Genomic DNA, 15,027 nt, shown 5'->3' with positions numbered 1-15,027 from the left:
GTCTGTCCTTTTGAAAAATCACTACCCAAGAAACTTTGGTGCCGTATTGGGTTTCCAGAAGTCAAAGCCAAGGTTTGACCACAAGCGCATGTACTTTGGGTTCAAACTCTGTCGTCTCCTATCAGTCCCAAGCAGGAGTAGTTCTTTCAATAGTGGCAGGAACCTGAGTTGGCTCTATATATGTTGGTTGTTTTTTTCTACCTATTCTAGAATATTGGAACTAGTAGACCTTCTATAGGTTAATAGGTCCGTACAGATCCTTACTGTGCTGCACACTTCTTTGATAGTCTGCACCTGCTCAACATAAAATCTGTTTAGCTCAAAACGTGCTCTGCAGGTCCTTGTTGCTCACACCCCATCCATCCTGCCCTGCGGAGTACTCTGCATTTCTTCCATAATGGTTCTCTTGTGCTCCTTCCCCTACCCCCCACACGCCCCCATGCCCACACCCTGTGATCTACTGAGCTGGATACATGCTCTAGGCTTTGACCGTATGTAGGAGTTTTGCTTCTTTTGTAACTCACGTGGTAGATGTTTGCTTCCTTTCCATAAGGCCTGGCTGCCTCCTACTTGAAATTCTAGCTGTGGCTTTGTATTTTGCATGGGCTTACTTTTTTTGTTATTTATATATTTTTTATTTTATTTTTTTTTACAAATACCAGTTCCAGTGCCAGTGCCTATTTTAACAGCAGTAGTTATTGCTGGGGTCACTGGACGGTTGATTCTAGCCAAAGTGGCCTTTGTGGTTTGTCCGAGTTTGGGGATACTCACAATGGGGGACCTCCACAAACTTGTGGTGGGCAAAGAGATCAATGGATTACCTGGAGATCCCTTAACATAGTTCCGTAATGCCAGCCTGGTATAGTCAGACGTTGAATCGGGAAGCAAATGGTGAATGACAGAGAATGCACATTCCAGGCAAACCGAGGCGGGTGCAAACGTGAATGCGCCACTCCAGAGAACTAACATGACACTTGTATGGAATAAGTTCTAGTGACCAGTTGGCAAAACAGCACATGGGAGAACTAGCACTAGAACAGCGGGACAGGTTTCCATGTATTTAAACAGCAGGGATTCCAAAGCAGTAAATGGAGTTTTACGCGCATTCATCGCCTCTGTAATGCATGAGATGTTGACCCTTTTCCTTTCTTTAATTATGGACACTTTTTAAATGTACGACTTGAAATGAGCTCAAGAGTTTTTTTTTTTTTTTTTTTTTTGCATAGTGTATCGTTTTTCAAACTACACGGCTCTTCCTGTACTGCTTGTGGCACGAGAGCTTGTTCACTGTAGTCTGAACCAGCATGGGGTAAAACAAGCGGCTCCCAGAGATTTGGAAATTAATGCGACACAATTAATAGTCTAGGACTACAAAGTAGTGATAAACGTTTGGTGCCCTTCAGCATAAGCTCCCCTTTGTGGGGCTAAACCAAGTTTTCATCGAAATCTCATTACGTGCATTTTTCAGGACTCCAGCACTACCATTTCAAAACAAATGGGGACAAGCCGACTCACAATAGTAGGAAGGAGCAATGAATGATGAGCTTTGAGTCCAGGATGTGATTTACAAACACAGAATTCACAGCAGAGTAAACGAATTTGCACCATTTCTACAGTGTTCAGAACATTCCAAACGGGGGCATCCACAATTCAATGGCAAAGGGGCTGGGGCTATAGATGTAGTTGGAGGTCCTGCACTTAAACTAAATCTAAGAAATAGGTCACAAAATGGAAGTAAATGAAGTGCGTACAGTGCCACTGGATACTTCACCAGGATTGAGCAAAGCACATAACTCAAAGCATAGGCATATGCACATGGGAGAAGGGAGGAAGCAAGGAGCACACCAGGCAAGGCGGCTGATTGCTCAGATGAGCTCAAAAGAGCTAATCTTCCCAGGAACTGAGAAACACTTGCATGTTTTGCTTAATACCAGCAATGGCAGTGTCGGGGGGGGGGGGAAATTCTGCCGGGGTCGGCCGGGCCGTCCGCAGACCTCCGGGCAGGGAGGCCCCAACTCCTCCCGTGTATCCCAAACGAGATAGAGTATGCAATACACACAAGAAGCAAGGTGACTTCCGCTGTTTATTAAACACAAACGGCAGGGATGGATCAAGGAGCGTACGCGTCCGTCCTGACACACACACAATCGTGGGCTCGCAGGCCCTTTTTACTTTAGTATGACGCGCTACTTGCATCATCTCAAAAAGTTAGCAAAAAACCTATCTCCACTCTGGATTGGTTGCTCGAGTGGTAGGGTTAGTATAGCATACATATAGAGAATAATATTAGTGGGTAAAGTGGGTCAGGTGATATATCTGGGTTGTCCCTACAATTAGATACATGAGAATTGTTACATGAAGACTACTAATGATTGGTCAAAATTAATGGCGTCAGTGATAAGAGCCCCATGTTCTGATTGGTGCGTTCGCGAGCCTCCCAGTCTGGGACCATCGCTGTTCCCAGCTCGCGGTGCACCTGTTACTTGCAACAATGTTTCACTATGAGTACGTGTAGACAATGTGAAGGCTTATTCATGAGCTGGAAGGCCGACTACTCCCACTGTCGCAGATGCCCATTGAGCCTTTCAAGTGTATCTGCCTGTGTCTCGTACTGAGGGATCCAGACGCCTTCTTTCTTCTGGGCTTGGCATCCTGTCAGGTTCGGCTTGGTCACGTGAGGTGGGACCGTGTTTGAGGCAGACTTTTCACCATTAATATTGTTTTTCCATTGTGCGCTTAGTTTAATTTTGCAGGTGTGACCTGAACGTTGGTGTGCGGCATGCGAGGTTGCAACATCGTGCCTTTGATGGTCTGCTTTCGGAATGTGGGCTTGCAACATTATGACCTTGGCTTTGATGGTCTGCTTTCGGAATGTGGGCTTGCAACATTATGACCTTGGCTGTCTGCTCTCTTCGGGCTCCTTCTGCAGGATCAGCAACTCGACTCTTGTTCTTTTCACGTTCATGGAAGCTCTTGCTTGCGGCCTACTAAGGCCTGGTGTATAGGTAGAACCATTTGGTGCACGGCGCTTTAGGTTATAGTAACATATTGTCTTATGACCAGGATCATGTCTTCGTTATATTTCTCATTATTGCATCTGGGTCTAGGAAAAGCGTAAGCAAGCTCTTTAGGTGAGTTCATGATGCGTCTTGCGTTTCTGCATTTAAAAAGCCTATATGAAAAATAATAAAGATGCACGTCCATGAGTATGTCTGTCACCTACGTCATAGCACTGAGTATATTCTTCGTGTAGATTGGTGCGGGAGTGTCCAGCGTGTATATTTGCACAGGTGCGCTGATCGTTGACTAGGTCGTCATGGCATCTCTAACGATGTGTTGGCTTTAATCTAGTTGATCCGTGCCGCAGGTGTCAGCATGGGCAGGTCGTGCTGTCGGGCAGGCAGATGGACACATCCGTATGTTCCTGTACCAGGGTATTTGGTCGTCTGGTAGATGGGAAAACTCTTCTCGTGGCGGGTGCCTGGGCCGTGATCCTTTAGGCCAGGCGCGAGAGGACAGGGACGGGAGTCTGTTTTTCCATTCTCCCACTTCAGCAGGGTGAAGAGCAACCCAACAGCAGTCGGGAGGTCTTGTGGCCTGTCAGAACAGACCTCAAGCAGCATGGAGCAGCGACCTCATGCAGGCTTGGCAGAATCCGCAGGAAGGCCTCGGACAGGCGAGACAGCAGCAGAGTACAGGCTGGCAGGCTTCCCGGGGAAAAGCTACACCTGAGTCCAGGGCAGAGGTTTAAAATTAGCAAAGGAACAGTCGAAGTGGGTGTGATGGCTTGGGAGGGACTAGAGGCACTGGGACAATACTACTTACTAAGTGGAAGTAATCTACTCCAAGAGCATGCAAATAAAGAGCCGTTGAAACCGGAATTACAACACTCCAAATACGAAAAATGGTACAATAAAGTAAGCCATGAAATCGCGTATTCTGAGATGAAATAAATCTAAAAATTGTAGGTTTCAGAAAGTGTCCGACATGGTCAGAGGTAGGCTGTTTATTACTAGGGCTTCCGGGAACCTTACTTTGTGAAAAGGGTGGCGAGAGTGGGGAAAATGCTAACCTTTTTGAACGTCTCAAACTGAAAAGCCTGAGCATGAACGCTAGCGTTCTGGGAAATTCCAGCCCCCCATTGATAATACAGTTCATAGAAGAGAAGGTGGGTTCCTAACTGCCCACAGGAACCCAGTGCGATTTGAAAGGCTAATTTACATAAGTTTTCCTCCCAGCCCAAAACAGTCCTGTAGTGCAAGTTGACTCGGTCATTTCTGTTCACGGAGTTCATCTGTACCAGCATCGGCCTTGTCCATCAGTTATGGAGTTGTAATGGGCAGGCTACTTGTCAAATATCCACTTTAACAGAGTCTGTGGGCCCACAGATCACTGCCCTTGGGCGCCACTTACCAGCCGCTACTTTGGGGGCGTTACATGTGTCTATAGTGATCTGGGGTTAGAACGCTTCGTGGGGTGGGAATACTGGTAGTGGTTTAAGAAACATGTCCCACTGTACAGTTCTGACAATTGTTATTGCTCTTCTTCCAGTACATAGAAACCATCAGCAACCGACAGAGTGAACTTGAGAACTTCGTGTCAGAGGGCTACAAGACCGCACTCATGGAGGAGAGAAGACGGTACTGCTTTTTAGTGGAGAAGCAGTGTGCTGTGGCCAAGAACGCATTGTCCTACCATTCAAAGGTAACGGCCTTCTGCTGCACGGATGGTTTGTGGGTGAATGTTAACTTTGTGCTTAAGGCTGCAGTGCAAGAGTTGGAGCATGATCTACGTTCTGCTGCAGTGAAAGGAGTAGAGCATTGCAAGAAGTAAAAGCGAAGCCCCCGCTCCAGCCAGCCTGCCCCCAGGTTTCATTCAGTTGTGCTTTTTAAACTGGGCGGGAGGCGGGGGCGCTATCATAGCCCTTAGCTGCAAATGATAAAGGTACAATCTAATTCCCGCTCTACTATATCATATGCTGCGTGGCAATCTGCCTCTAAACTAATGGATGATTCGAGACCCCCTTTGTAAAATGGGCTAGAACTAATTTGGCCATCGCGGTAAAATCGCCATCTTAATGATCATTCTGTTCAGTTTACTTTGATATCCAAGTCTGATTGGGACGATTACGTTTTAACGTATTGTCAACTAGTTGAGGGATGCATGAGCTGTCTGAAGACCACGAGAGCCCATGCTTCCTGATCACCTCTATGGGCCCCCTCCGTTAGCCGTTTTATGTCCGTTTCACATCATGCACTCACATTCTTGGCTATTTAAAACCATGCCTAAAAGCAGGCTATGTTGTCACACATGCCTATTAATGACCATTCTGTCTGGCTCAGTTGAGCTGTTCAGCTCGTACTGTCAATAGGTTCATTGCATTGCGTAACTTTTTATTCCTGTTTTTTACACTGGCAGAATAAACTGCAAATGTTTTACAAGAATTTAGAATGATGTGATCCGGAACTTGCCAAACATCTGGAGCCTTTACACACAGCCGTGAATTTAAAGATGCAACGGACAAATAAGTAGTTTGAAAAGCTCAAATTTGTAAACAGCAACTAGGAAACCTGGGCTCACGGATTACTCAAAATGGAAAACCTATGTGATCCTGGGCAAAACCCATTACCTAAATGAATTGTCTCTAGTCTTGGGCAGATATGTTGGCTGCATTCCTGCCTCACCCCTGGCAGAAAGGCATGAGCCAAATCATTGTTCATTTTATCATCTCAGGAAGGGTGTTGTGCTTTTAGGAAACAGGTTTCTGACCCCCAGCTTACACACAGGTTTCTGCAACAGGTACACAAGTCAACTGAGCTACTTTACAAATAATATTGCCCCTATTTAAGCATATGCAGGGTTGACACACGAGACCTGACATTCCGAAGAGGGAGGAGGGGACGGGAAGTGCGGCAAAGTATCCCAATGTAATGCAGCTTGGTTTTATGTCGCGCCACTAATGCCATTTAGGTGTTTCAGGGCACTTTGCAAGTTGTGGTTGCTAGACGATGAATTAATCATAGCCATTAACTTTATTCACGCTAGCCTCATTTTCAGCTCGTCCTTATCATTACCGAAAAGAATTAGCCAGTTGGATAACCGCAACTGGGGTATGGAAGGGTGTCCAGAGCAATGCTAATGATTTATTAATTTAACATGTCATCACTTTTTGATGGAGAGGGTTATTTTTTTATTTAAGGGACGGGGTTGGTCGGTGCCTCGCCCACAAGCACGTACTTGGTGTCACTTCTATTGACATTACGCGGGCCAATGGTTGTGCCATAAAGATCGTACCCCCCATTCCCACACACCCAAAATCGAAAATGTAAAATTTGAATTCACAGCTATTCAAACGCACGTGTCCTTTTTGAATGATAAATATTGCTATTTTTCACGTGCTCCCGCCTAAAATAATTCTAGCCTCAATGCATTCCTATGGGAAACATTTTTTCGTCCCATTTCTCTGAAGAAATCTCCCTCGCAGGTGCTGCAATATGTTGGCATTTCTGCAACACGTGGCTGTAAAAGGTTGCTCTGTGACAAGCCCTTCTTGCAAAACGGCGCTCCTGCTTCCATGCCATCATGGGCCGCGAGATAGCTTCTTGCTTTAAGAGCTCATCACATCTAACGGGGGTGCGAAAGCTATTAACATGAAAGCTGTTGTTCCAGACTCCCACGTGCACACTTTGTGCTGCCCACATCTCTGGCGCAGCGAGCCAAGTGTTCTTTGGCAAAGGGGCGGAGGATCCACTGACAGCTCACTCGGTCTTTGGCAAGGCTCTGCAGCCCCCTAAAGGCGCATAGAGGGATGCGCACCAAGGCTTGACCGTAGCAACGTTTTCGGATCGGTCTGTTACTGCTCTGAAATAGCGCAAACCTTTTAAATTGTCCCAATTTTTACATGCTTTGAGGTACTAGAAATGAAAAACCATAGCGGGGGCATCCCAGTACCTCCCCCTCCTCCTATGACTTGTCCCCTCGGACCCACCCCTGCCCCTCCCCTGGTGCAGTTCCGAACAGGTAGTGTTTGGCCAACCAGAAATAACACACAGACACTTTGTAAAGTTGGAAGAGTTAATGCCACAGTAGCTTTATTTGCATAAAGTCTTGGAGTTATCTTACAGGCGAGCCGTAATTCACCACACCACAGGTTCTTCTATGCTGTGTGCGGCTAACTAGGATTGCCCCTCCACCCGCCTCCTCCCATACCGTTCTCGTCCGGTGGATGCCTCGGGTTGGGCCCGGCCCTTGCTAGCAACTTCTCTACCCCTGGCCATTTGAATGTTTCCCTTGTTTCATACTTCTTGTCATTCTCCCCCCTTTGCTCTAAGGAACCCATTGGCAATCCCCCTCCTCCCCCGACACTAGTCACTGTGTCCTATGTCTGGTTCTAGGTAAAACAGGTAGCCACTCGGTGCCTAGCTATTAATCAGGTTCCTATACAGACACCACCATCGGTGCCCCAACACAGCACATTCCCCACATACTTGTACATTTTGGCCGACACCGCCTTCCAGCGCCGACTAACAAGTTTCTGCCTGCCTATACAGTCATCGCTTGCGATGTCCAGCTATCCTAGCGCCCTTACTACTCTAATCTGGCCCCCCCGTCTCCAACTGTGCCGCTCCTACTGTAACCCCAACTTATCAGGCTCCCGCGAGGTCCCCCTTCCGCCTTGCCGTCCCCTGGGCAGGGCTTCGCCGTGCCCCTAACACTTACAGTGCCCTCTCCCCCCAGGCCTCCCTACGAAGTCTAGCCCAGTACCCCCACCCCCTCATCCTCCATGGACCCTAGCCCTCCCCATGCCTTTCCCTAGCTTGCTCCTCCCCTCTCCAGGTCCCAGGTTTCTTAGTGTCCGTCCAAGGCCCCCCCCCCGACATTTCTGCCCCTCCAGATCCTAGGCTCCCGTTCCCCGCAAGACAGACTTCCCAACCCTGTTCTTTCGTACCCTGTCTCTTACCCCCCAGCATTGGTCATTGCCCCCCCTTTTCCTTCCTTGGACCCAGTTCTCCCCCCCCCCCCACCCCTGTTCCCTCTGCTCGCCTTACGGCCCCGTCTTGGTCCCCCACATCCCTCTCGTGTCTCCTTCCTTCCGTGAATACTTCCCCCTACTGTTATCTCTGTCAACGTTACCTGAGCCCAGGTACTCTCCTCTTGCTCCCTCCCCGTCCGACTTCCCTTCCCTTCCTTTATTGTGAGTTTGTTTTATTCATTGTTACCCCCCCCCCCACTCTCTGGCTTCCAAGTCCCCTAAATCCCTCCCCTTTTTCCCCAGGGCCTCCCCTGAGTCTAGAACTCTTGGGGCGCCGTAAGATCTAATCTGATGGCTGCGCATTCCCCTATGGGCCTGCCAGTGCTTTGCTAAAGGGATCGCAATGTAACTCCGCTGGGCGACCTGTAAAACAAAACAGACAAATTAGTGCAGACATTTTGTTTATTGGGAGGGAGGGTGGGAAAACAAAATGGGTGTTCCGGCAGGGGCAAGTACAAAGGGAAAGTGAAAGGGTTCCCGGAAGACCTGCTCCTTTATAGGGTCTTCCTCTCCCTTGGTTCCCTGCCCCGCCTTTCTATCCCCGCACTCTGGCCTCTTCCGGGGGCGGGCTTACCCATGCACATCCCCCACCCCCTGACGTATCTGAGGAGGGGGAAGGAGTTTGGCTGGGCAACCCCACCAAGGGGCGGTGCCCGCCATGCCTCCTTCGTTGGCGCGTTCGCCCGCCATTACTGTGGGATTCCACCTCGTATCTATGTGATGGGATTGAAAAAAGTGGAAATAACGGGCCAGACATCTCCCATTAAACCTGCCTGACCATATACATTGTTATAGTAATCTGTTCAATGGAAAACTCGCTTTATTGTTCTCCTGAATGGGTGCTTAGATTTGGCAGCATACAAAGTAATGAGGCTACAAAAGTTATTACTAACTAAACTGAAAAGCTCAGTGAAGGAAAATGCATCATTTGATCACCTGCTTGGAACGTGTTACCCACCACAGCTTTCAGCTTTATGCACCCCTCGCCTTTCCAAACGCCAACCATTTACACCTTCTAAGGGACATGCCCAAATTAGCTACATAATGCTGTCTTTGCAGCAATCGAACATTAATCATACATAAAGGTAAAAAGTGAGGCCGAGCAGCGCTCTTATGTGGTCTTGGAGCAGCCGATGACTGCGGCTGTGGAATTTTATGCTGCTAAGAGATAAACTTTTGTTTACCCTTGATTTGGGAGAGTTTTTCCCATATTCTGAATCCAGCCCAGCTGTGGTTTGTTCTTTACCTCAACTTCGTATATGCTTCTCTGAGGTCACTGACTTTAGACCGGTCCTGAGATCTGCACTACCATGGTCGTTTTATCTGGACGAGCTAACAAAGCTTTTTTCGATAGGCTATTCTTCCACCCTGAGCAACAGAACACTGCTTAAATCCTAACCTATGGCCATGAATGGTAGGGTTTACCAAATAGATATAAGTATTCAGCCGAATACCGAACAGGAGCTGAATAGTTGCCTTTTTAACAAAGTTATGCAGACAAGAAAACACTTTGTAAATGGAATACACTTTCAAATATGTACATCAATTTTTTTTTATTGCATTTCTCTTCTTTGTTGTCTACAGAGGATGTTTGTGTAAAGCATGAAAAGAATACATTATCAGAAAAGTTTAAAAACAGCACACCTTGTATTTTTGTACATTCATGCAGGACACAAATAAATACTTGTAGTTTTTAAATGTTCCTTTTGGGCCCTTCTGGCATAAGCAAGGCACTGAAACACAAAAGCAGTGACTATCTCAATTAGCACCCTGCTGACTGGTAAAGTGGGACTGTATACAAACCTTTGGGATGTTCAAGCCATGCTTCCCATCACTACAGAGTGTGAGGCATTTGAAAAATGTCGCTTCATTTATAGATGGATTTTTTTTCATTGTTTTCAGGTGGGGGCATGTGTGTTTTTGGAGCATGGTAAGACGCCAAATAAAATATATGGAATGGCGAGTCCTCTTTTTTTTTTTTTTTTTTTGGGGGGGGGGGGCTGACCCTACAGGTAAGGGACAGTGCTGGTTTTCAGATATTTAATTGGCATGTGCGTGTTTATTTTGCTTCTTTTGGCTAGCACGTCCTTTAGTAACATCTGTCACATTTGCCCAATTTAAAGGGACTCGTTTTAGTAACATGAGACAGTTGGACGTCAGGAATTGTTACTTATGTTTCATTATTACAAGCACATCAGTGCTGAAGGTAAATTCTTTACTGAGCCATTTTACTTGCTTCATAACCTTAGCTTGCAGGCTGAATACAGTTTTTTTTTTTGCTGCTGGCACTCTACCCCCTGAGCTATTTTACTCAGTGTTTGGAATTTATTTTGGCAGTTATATTCCACTTAATTGTATTACTTTGCAAATTGATCTATTGGAACCTGTAACTTTCAGATTACTCGCACAGGTCATCAGCAAATCAATAATCCCCTAAAAAATACCATTTTCCAATAGACTGTGAACTATTGTTCCAGCTCAATGGTTTTCAACTGCAAAATACAGGGAAGCCAGATACCTCTTTCCACATGACAAATATGGAAAGTTTTGCTGCAGTTGACCCATTCCCAGCAGACCACCAGATTAAAGTCTGGCTGTCCAACACATGAAGGTTTGAGACTTTGTTTGCACTTTCACACCCCTGCTCTGTCTGAAATTCAATTCGACAGTGAAGAGCAGCATGTGTTCAATGATCCTTTTAAAGGAGTAACATGACGTCCCTGAATGTTTCCAGGCAGTCAAAGCAGTACTTAATGTATTTTGCACGTGAAACTATTCGGCTTCGAGTGAAAATTAAGTATTCGGCTGATGCCCAACGGCTCATTTTCAGCTGGAATTCGGCTTAATACTTACTCAAAGCCGAATTTCAGTACACCCTTAATGAATGGTAGGCGCCCTTCACTCCCCTGGAGTAGATCATGCAACATTCCTCTTTGGTACTCTATAGATATAAAGGCATTGTAAGCATGGTCTCTTATTCACCCATGTATGGCTGGAACTCTTCTAACGGGTGAAAAATATATTGGCTATTGGGAGTAGGTTTCTAGACTGTTGAACACCAGCTCGAAGCTGAAACTGCTTAGTCATTGCAGCGCATAGCATCTTTTTGCAGGGCACCTTCGAGACCCATTTAGTTTGTTTTATACTTGAGGTGGAGGAGATTAAACTGCGCTTCACTAAATGCTATACAGACCCTTTGCATAGTGACATTTTCTTAGCATATGTGTAAGAGTTGGCCAGCTTTTTCCTGTAGATTTAAGGCCACAGCATTTTCTTTTCTTGCGTCTGTTTAATGGCTCCTTTTTATTCTCTGCAGGGTAAAGACAGTCTTTCACAGAAGATGCCAACTTGGCAGCAGGCCTGCAATGAACCCAACAAGGTCCCTGATCGTGCCATGCAGCTTATGCAGCAGATGGCCATTGCCAGTAATGGTTCCATCCTCTCTGGCCCGATGACCTCCTCAAAATCGAGCTTGTCCATCTCCGAGCCCATTCCTGGTGCCAAGCCACTGCCTGTGCCACCTGAGCTGGCACCATTTGTAGGGGTATGTATCTTATGCATTTCCTTTTTATTTGGCATTGGCAGTGCAGCTTATCTTCAAGGGGTTGTCTTCATTATGGTCCTAAGTGAAAGTGTTTTTTATTTTTATTTTTGGATGAGCTTTTTTTTTCTTTACAAATTCAAGACCTGTTGAGAGACTGAGGATTTATGAGATATTAGCTTAGTGTGCTCTGCGCCCCATTTCATCCCATAGGTTTTTTTGGAGATGTCACAGGTGTGTGAAAAGAAAACTGAGAAAAAGCTCCCCTACTCAGTGTGGTATATTCAAATTAAGGCTTTCACACAACTCTGTGCCACTGTTTGTACAAAGACTCTGTTGCAAATTTGTTTGCTTGAACATTTTTGGTTTTATTTTGTGATTTCATAAAGTTTTGGCCTTCTGTGAGACATGTGTTTCAGCATCTCTTGTTCCTTTTTCAAATCGGGGCACTGACCATTTCATTCAAAAACATCCATTGTTATAAATGTCCAAAAATAGAAAGACCATTACATAGATGTAATACAATAAAATAAAAATGAAGCAAAAGAATACAGTAGGCATCAACAACCATTACAAATTTGGTCAAAAAATAATCTGTAATAGTCATAAAACCACAGAGATGAGAGAATGGGGACTGGGAAGGATGATTTACGGTCGTTTGAGAAATTGAAGGAGGAGAGGCATGAGAAAAGAGAACAAAAGAAACAAAATGAGTATAAGTATCCCTGAGGTAGTCTAAACAGTCCTACCTTACTATCAATACCACCATTGGCTCTTTGATAGTCTGTTTGGTGGTAGTATCCACCCCCTTACTAAGAGCATTGCCTTAGTGGTCTAATGTAATTAGCACATACTTTGGTCCTCTGTGTTGTTTTAACACCTGTCATTTTACAGTTCGTTCATCTGATCCATTCCATGCACAATCACAAAGGGAAAAACTATTCAGGAAACCATTTCTAGAGTAGTGTATTTTGCATTATTTGCTAGAGACTCAAATTAGATGAAAGAATTGAAGAATATGTTGGATGCACAATCGCAAAGAGAAACTCATTAAGACTCTATTTCTAGAGTGGTGATTTTTACAAAATTCTTCATAATTATACTTATTGTGATAATTCATTGTACTAAATCAGTCTTTCCGGTATCTTGTCTCAGTTTGAGTTTTTTAGTGTATTACCACCTCTTATCCTTGTTTTTCTCAATTTTCTTTTTGTTTTGTTTTCTGTTTGTGTGTCACGGGTTTAATCCCTCCTAAAATGTAATAGTATTGTATGTTAGTTATGACTATCCGTTCTGTTTGGCTCAATTGCGTTTTTCGTTGTACCATAAAATTACGGACATTGGTCTTAATACTTTCGAAAAGTTGTAACTTTGCTTGCTTTTTTTCTTATATATTAGTACCCGGTGAGAGTCAAGCAGAATGCAACACGCATTCAGATTAGCTCTCGCCGGGTCCTTACCCGGCCGAGAATCCTTCGATTCTCGGCCGGGACTCCAGCTGCCTTGGCCTCGGCGGGGGGGGCGTGGCAGCCCCTTAGCCAATGAGGAGGCTCGAAGCGGGCCATCCCAGCTCCGAGCCTCCCCACGGCTGAGAGGCTGCCTCCGCCCCCCCGCTGGGGACTCGGATAAGCTTTTTTTTTTTTTTTTTCCCCTTCCCTTCCCTCCCTCCTCCCTACGCCACCCCACTTACCTTCTTGCTCCTGCGTCCCTGGTGGGGGACGATGGCAGCCTCCAGCAGTGTGGAGACTCTGCGCCTCCACACAGCTGGAGGCTTCCATCGTCCCCTGGCAGGGACGAAGGTACCTTTTTTTCTTTTTTTTTTTTTTTAAGATACCTATTGATAAAACAACCTGTGCTGCCAACAATATATTTTTAACTTGGGTTCACACACCATTAAAATACGTACCTAAAGGCAGACCAATACTTAGAGGTATCAGATGGGCTACAGAAAAGATTGCAGAATACATTGATAATGTACTAAAACCAAAAGTATCAGGAGTAAAAGCACACTTGGAAGATACAGTAGAAGCTATTCAAATTGTGAAACACATTAATTGGCAACCAAACTACCTATTGTCCACGTGGGATGTAAAAGCCCTGTACTCTTCAATTAAGCATGATCTAGCATTGTCAACTATGGATTATGTTTTTAAAAATGACTCACATTATAACTTTGCTAAAGGAAATGCTTATTGCAACATTAAAAAACAACTTTTTCGTATTTGACAACAAATTTTACAAATAAGAGGAGTAGCGATGGGCATCAAATATGCGCTAGCAAATCTCTTTATGGGCATGTTCGAAGAAAAGTACATTTACACGGACAAGGCCTATATGGAGAATGTCATTCTATGGACACGCTACATAGATGACACGTTTTTGATTTGGAAAGGAACATCTATTGAACTGGAGAACTTCATGACCAGAGCCTATCAAAATCAGGCAGGAAAGGAATTTATCTGGACTAACAGCAGAAAAAGTATTAACTTTTTAGATCTAACCATCTACATGTCCGGGAATCATCTGATGACAAGAACATATCGCAAAGACACGGAAGTGAATTCAACACTTTATGCAAGCAGCTGCCACCATGGACCTGTAAAACGTAATATTCATAAAGGTGAATTTAGGGCACAAACTGTGGTGACCAAAATATCTTTGAAAAAGAATGTGACTTATTATTCACCCAGTTTAAAGAAAGAGGTTACACCAACAAATCTATTAAAGCAGCATGTGAAAAAGCTCACCAAACCACCAGAGAACAAACTTTAACACCAACGAAGCAAAAAGGAAAACAAGAAATAGTTAAATTCATAAATACCTATTGCCATTGCAACCAAGTGATTAGAAAGATCCTTAAAAGGAATTGCATTTACTAAAACTGGATTCACACATTTGCAATTTTGTGTAAGAACATCCATCTATAACTTACAGAAGAGCCAGAACATTAAAGACTAATCTGAGCCCGTCATTACTCCCAGAGGATAAAAAGCAATCTTCAACCTCATGATTACAACAAAGACTGGGTTTAGAAAATGTGGCACATGTTCAATGTTCAGGTATGCACTTAACAGTGCGGATCAATTCAAAGATTCAAATGGGATTCAACTTAAGATAAAAGACAACATTAACTGTAGATCTTGTTAGGGAGAATTCTGTTTAGGCTGAATTTCCTAACCTAGTGAGTCCCCCAGCAGCTTTGCTGGATTTCTGGAGTTTGTTTTTTCCATCCTGCCAAGAGTGAGACTTTTTCTCCCACTCTTGGACATAAATGTGGTTAATTCCTTGGAATGTCAATGTGTTCTATGGGCTATGGGGTCTTTTACTCCATAGGGTCTCATATGTTTTTCTATGTGTGTTACACCGCACCCTCCGTGCCGTAACACTGGGGCATCCTAGAGGATCCCCACCATAGACTCCATACCCTGGGACTGACTACTGTCTCCCAGGGCAT

The 15,027-nt window shown here is 44.9% G+C and overlaps 1 protein-coding gene across 4 annotated transcripts in view; it reads left to right on the top strand.

Moving 5' to 3' along the window:
- BAIAP2 (BAR/IMD domain containing adaptor protein 2) overlaps nt 1-15,027 on the top strand; it is a 764,302-nt gene that overhangs the window by 503,998 nt on the left and 245,277 nt on the right. For all 4 annotated transcript variants that reach the window (XM_069655178.1, XM_069655179.1, XM_069655176.1 and 1 more), the window contains 2 exons: nt 4,552-4,704; nt 11,349-11,576. In XM_069655178.1, coding sequence (XP_069511279.1) covers nt 4,552-4,704; nt 11,349-11,576 — 381 coding nt within the window. The remainder of the gene's footprint in view (nt 1-4,551; nt 4,705-11,348; nt 11,577-15,027) is intronic.

Source organism: Ambystoma mexicanum, chromosome 3q, assembly GCF_040938575.1.
Source record: "Ambystoma mexicanum isolate Mex_15411 chromosome 3q, UKY_AmexF1_1, whole genome shotgun sequence".
Classification (NCBI taxonomy): domain Eukaryota; kingdom Metazoa; phylum Chordata; class Amphibia; order Caudata; family Ambystomatidae; genus Ambystoma; species Ambystoma mexicanum.
This window is presented reverse-complemented; position numbering and strand designations above follow the sequence as displayed.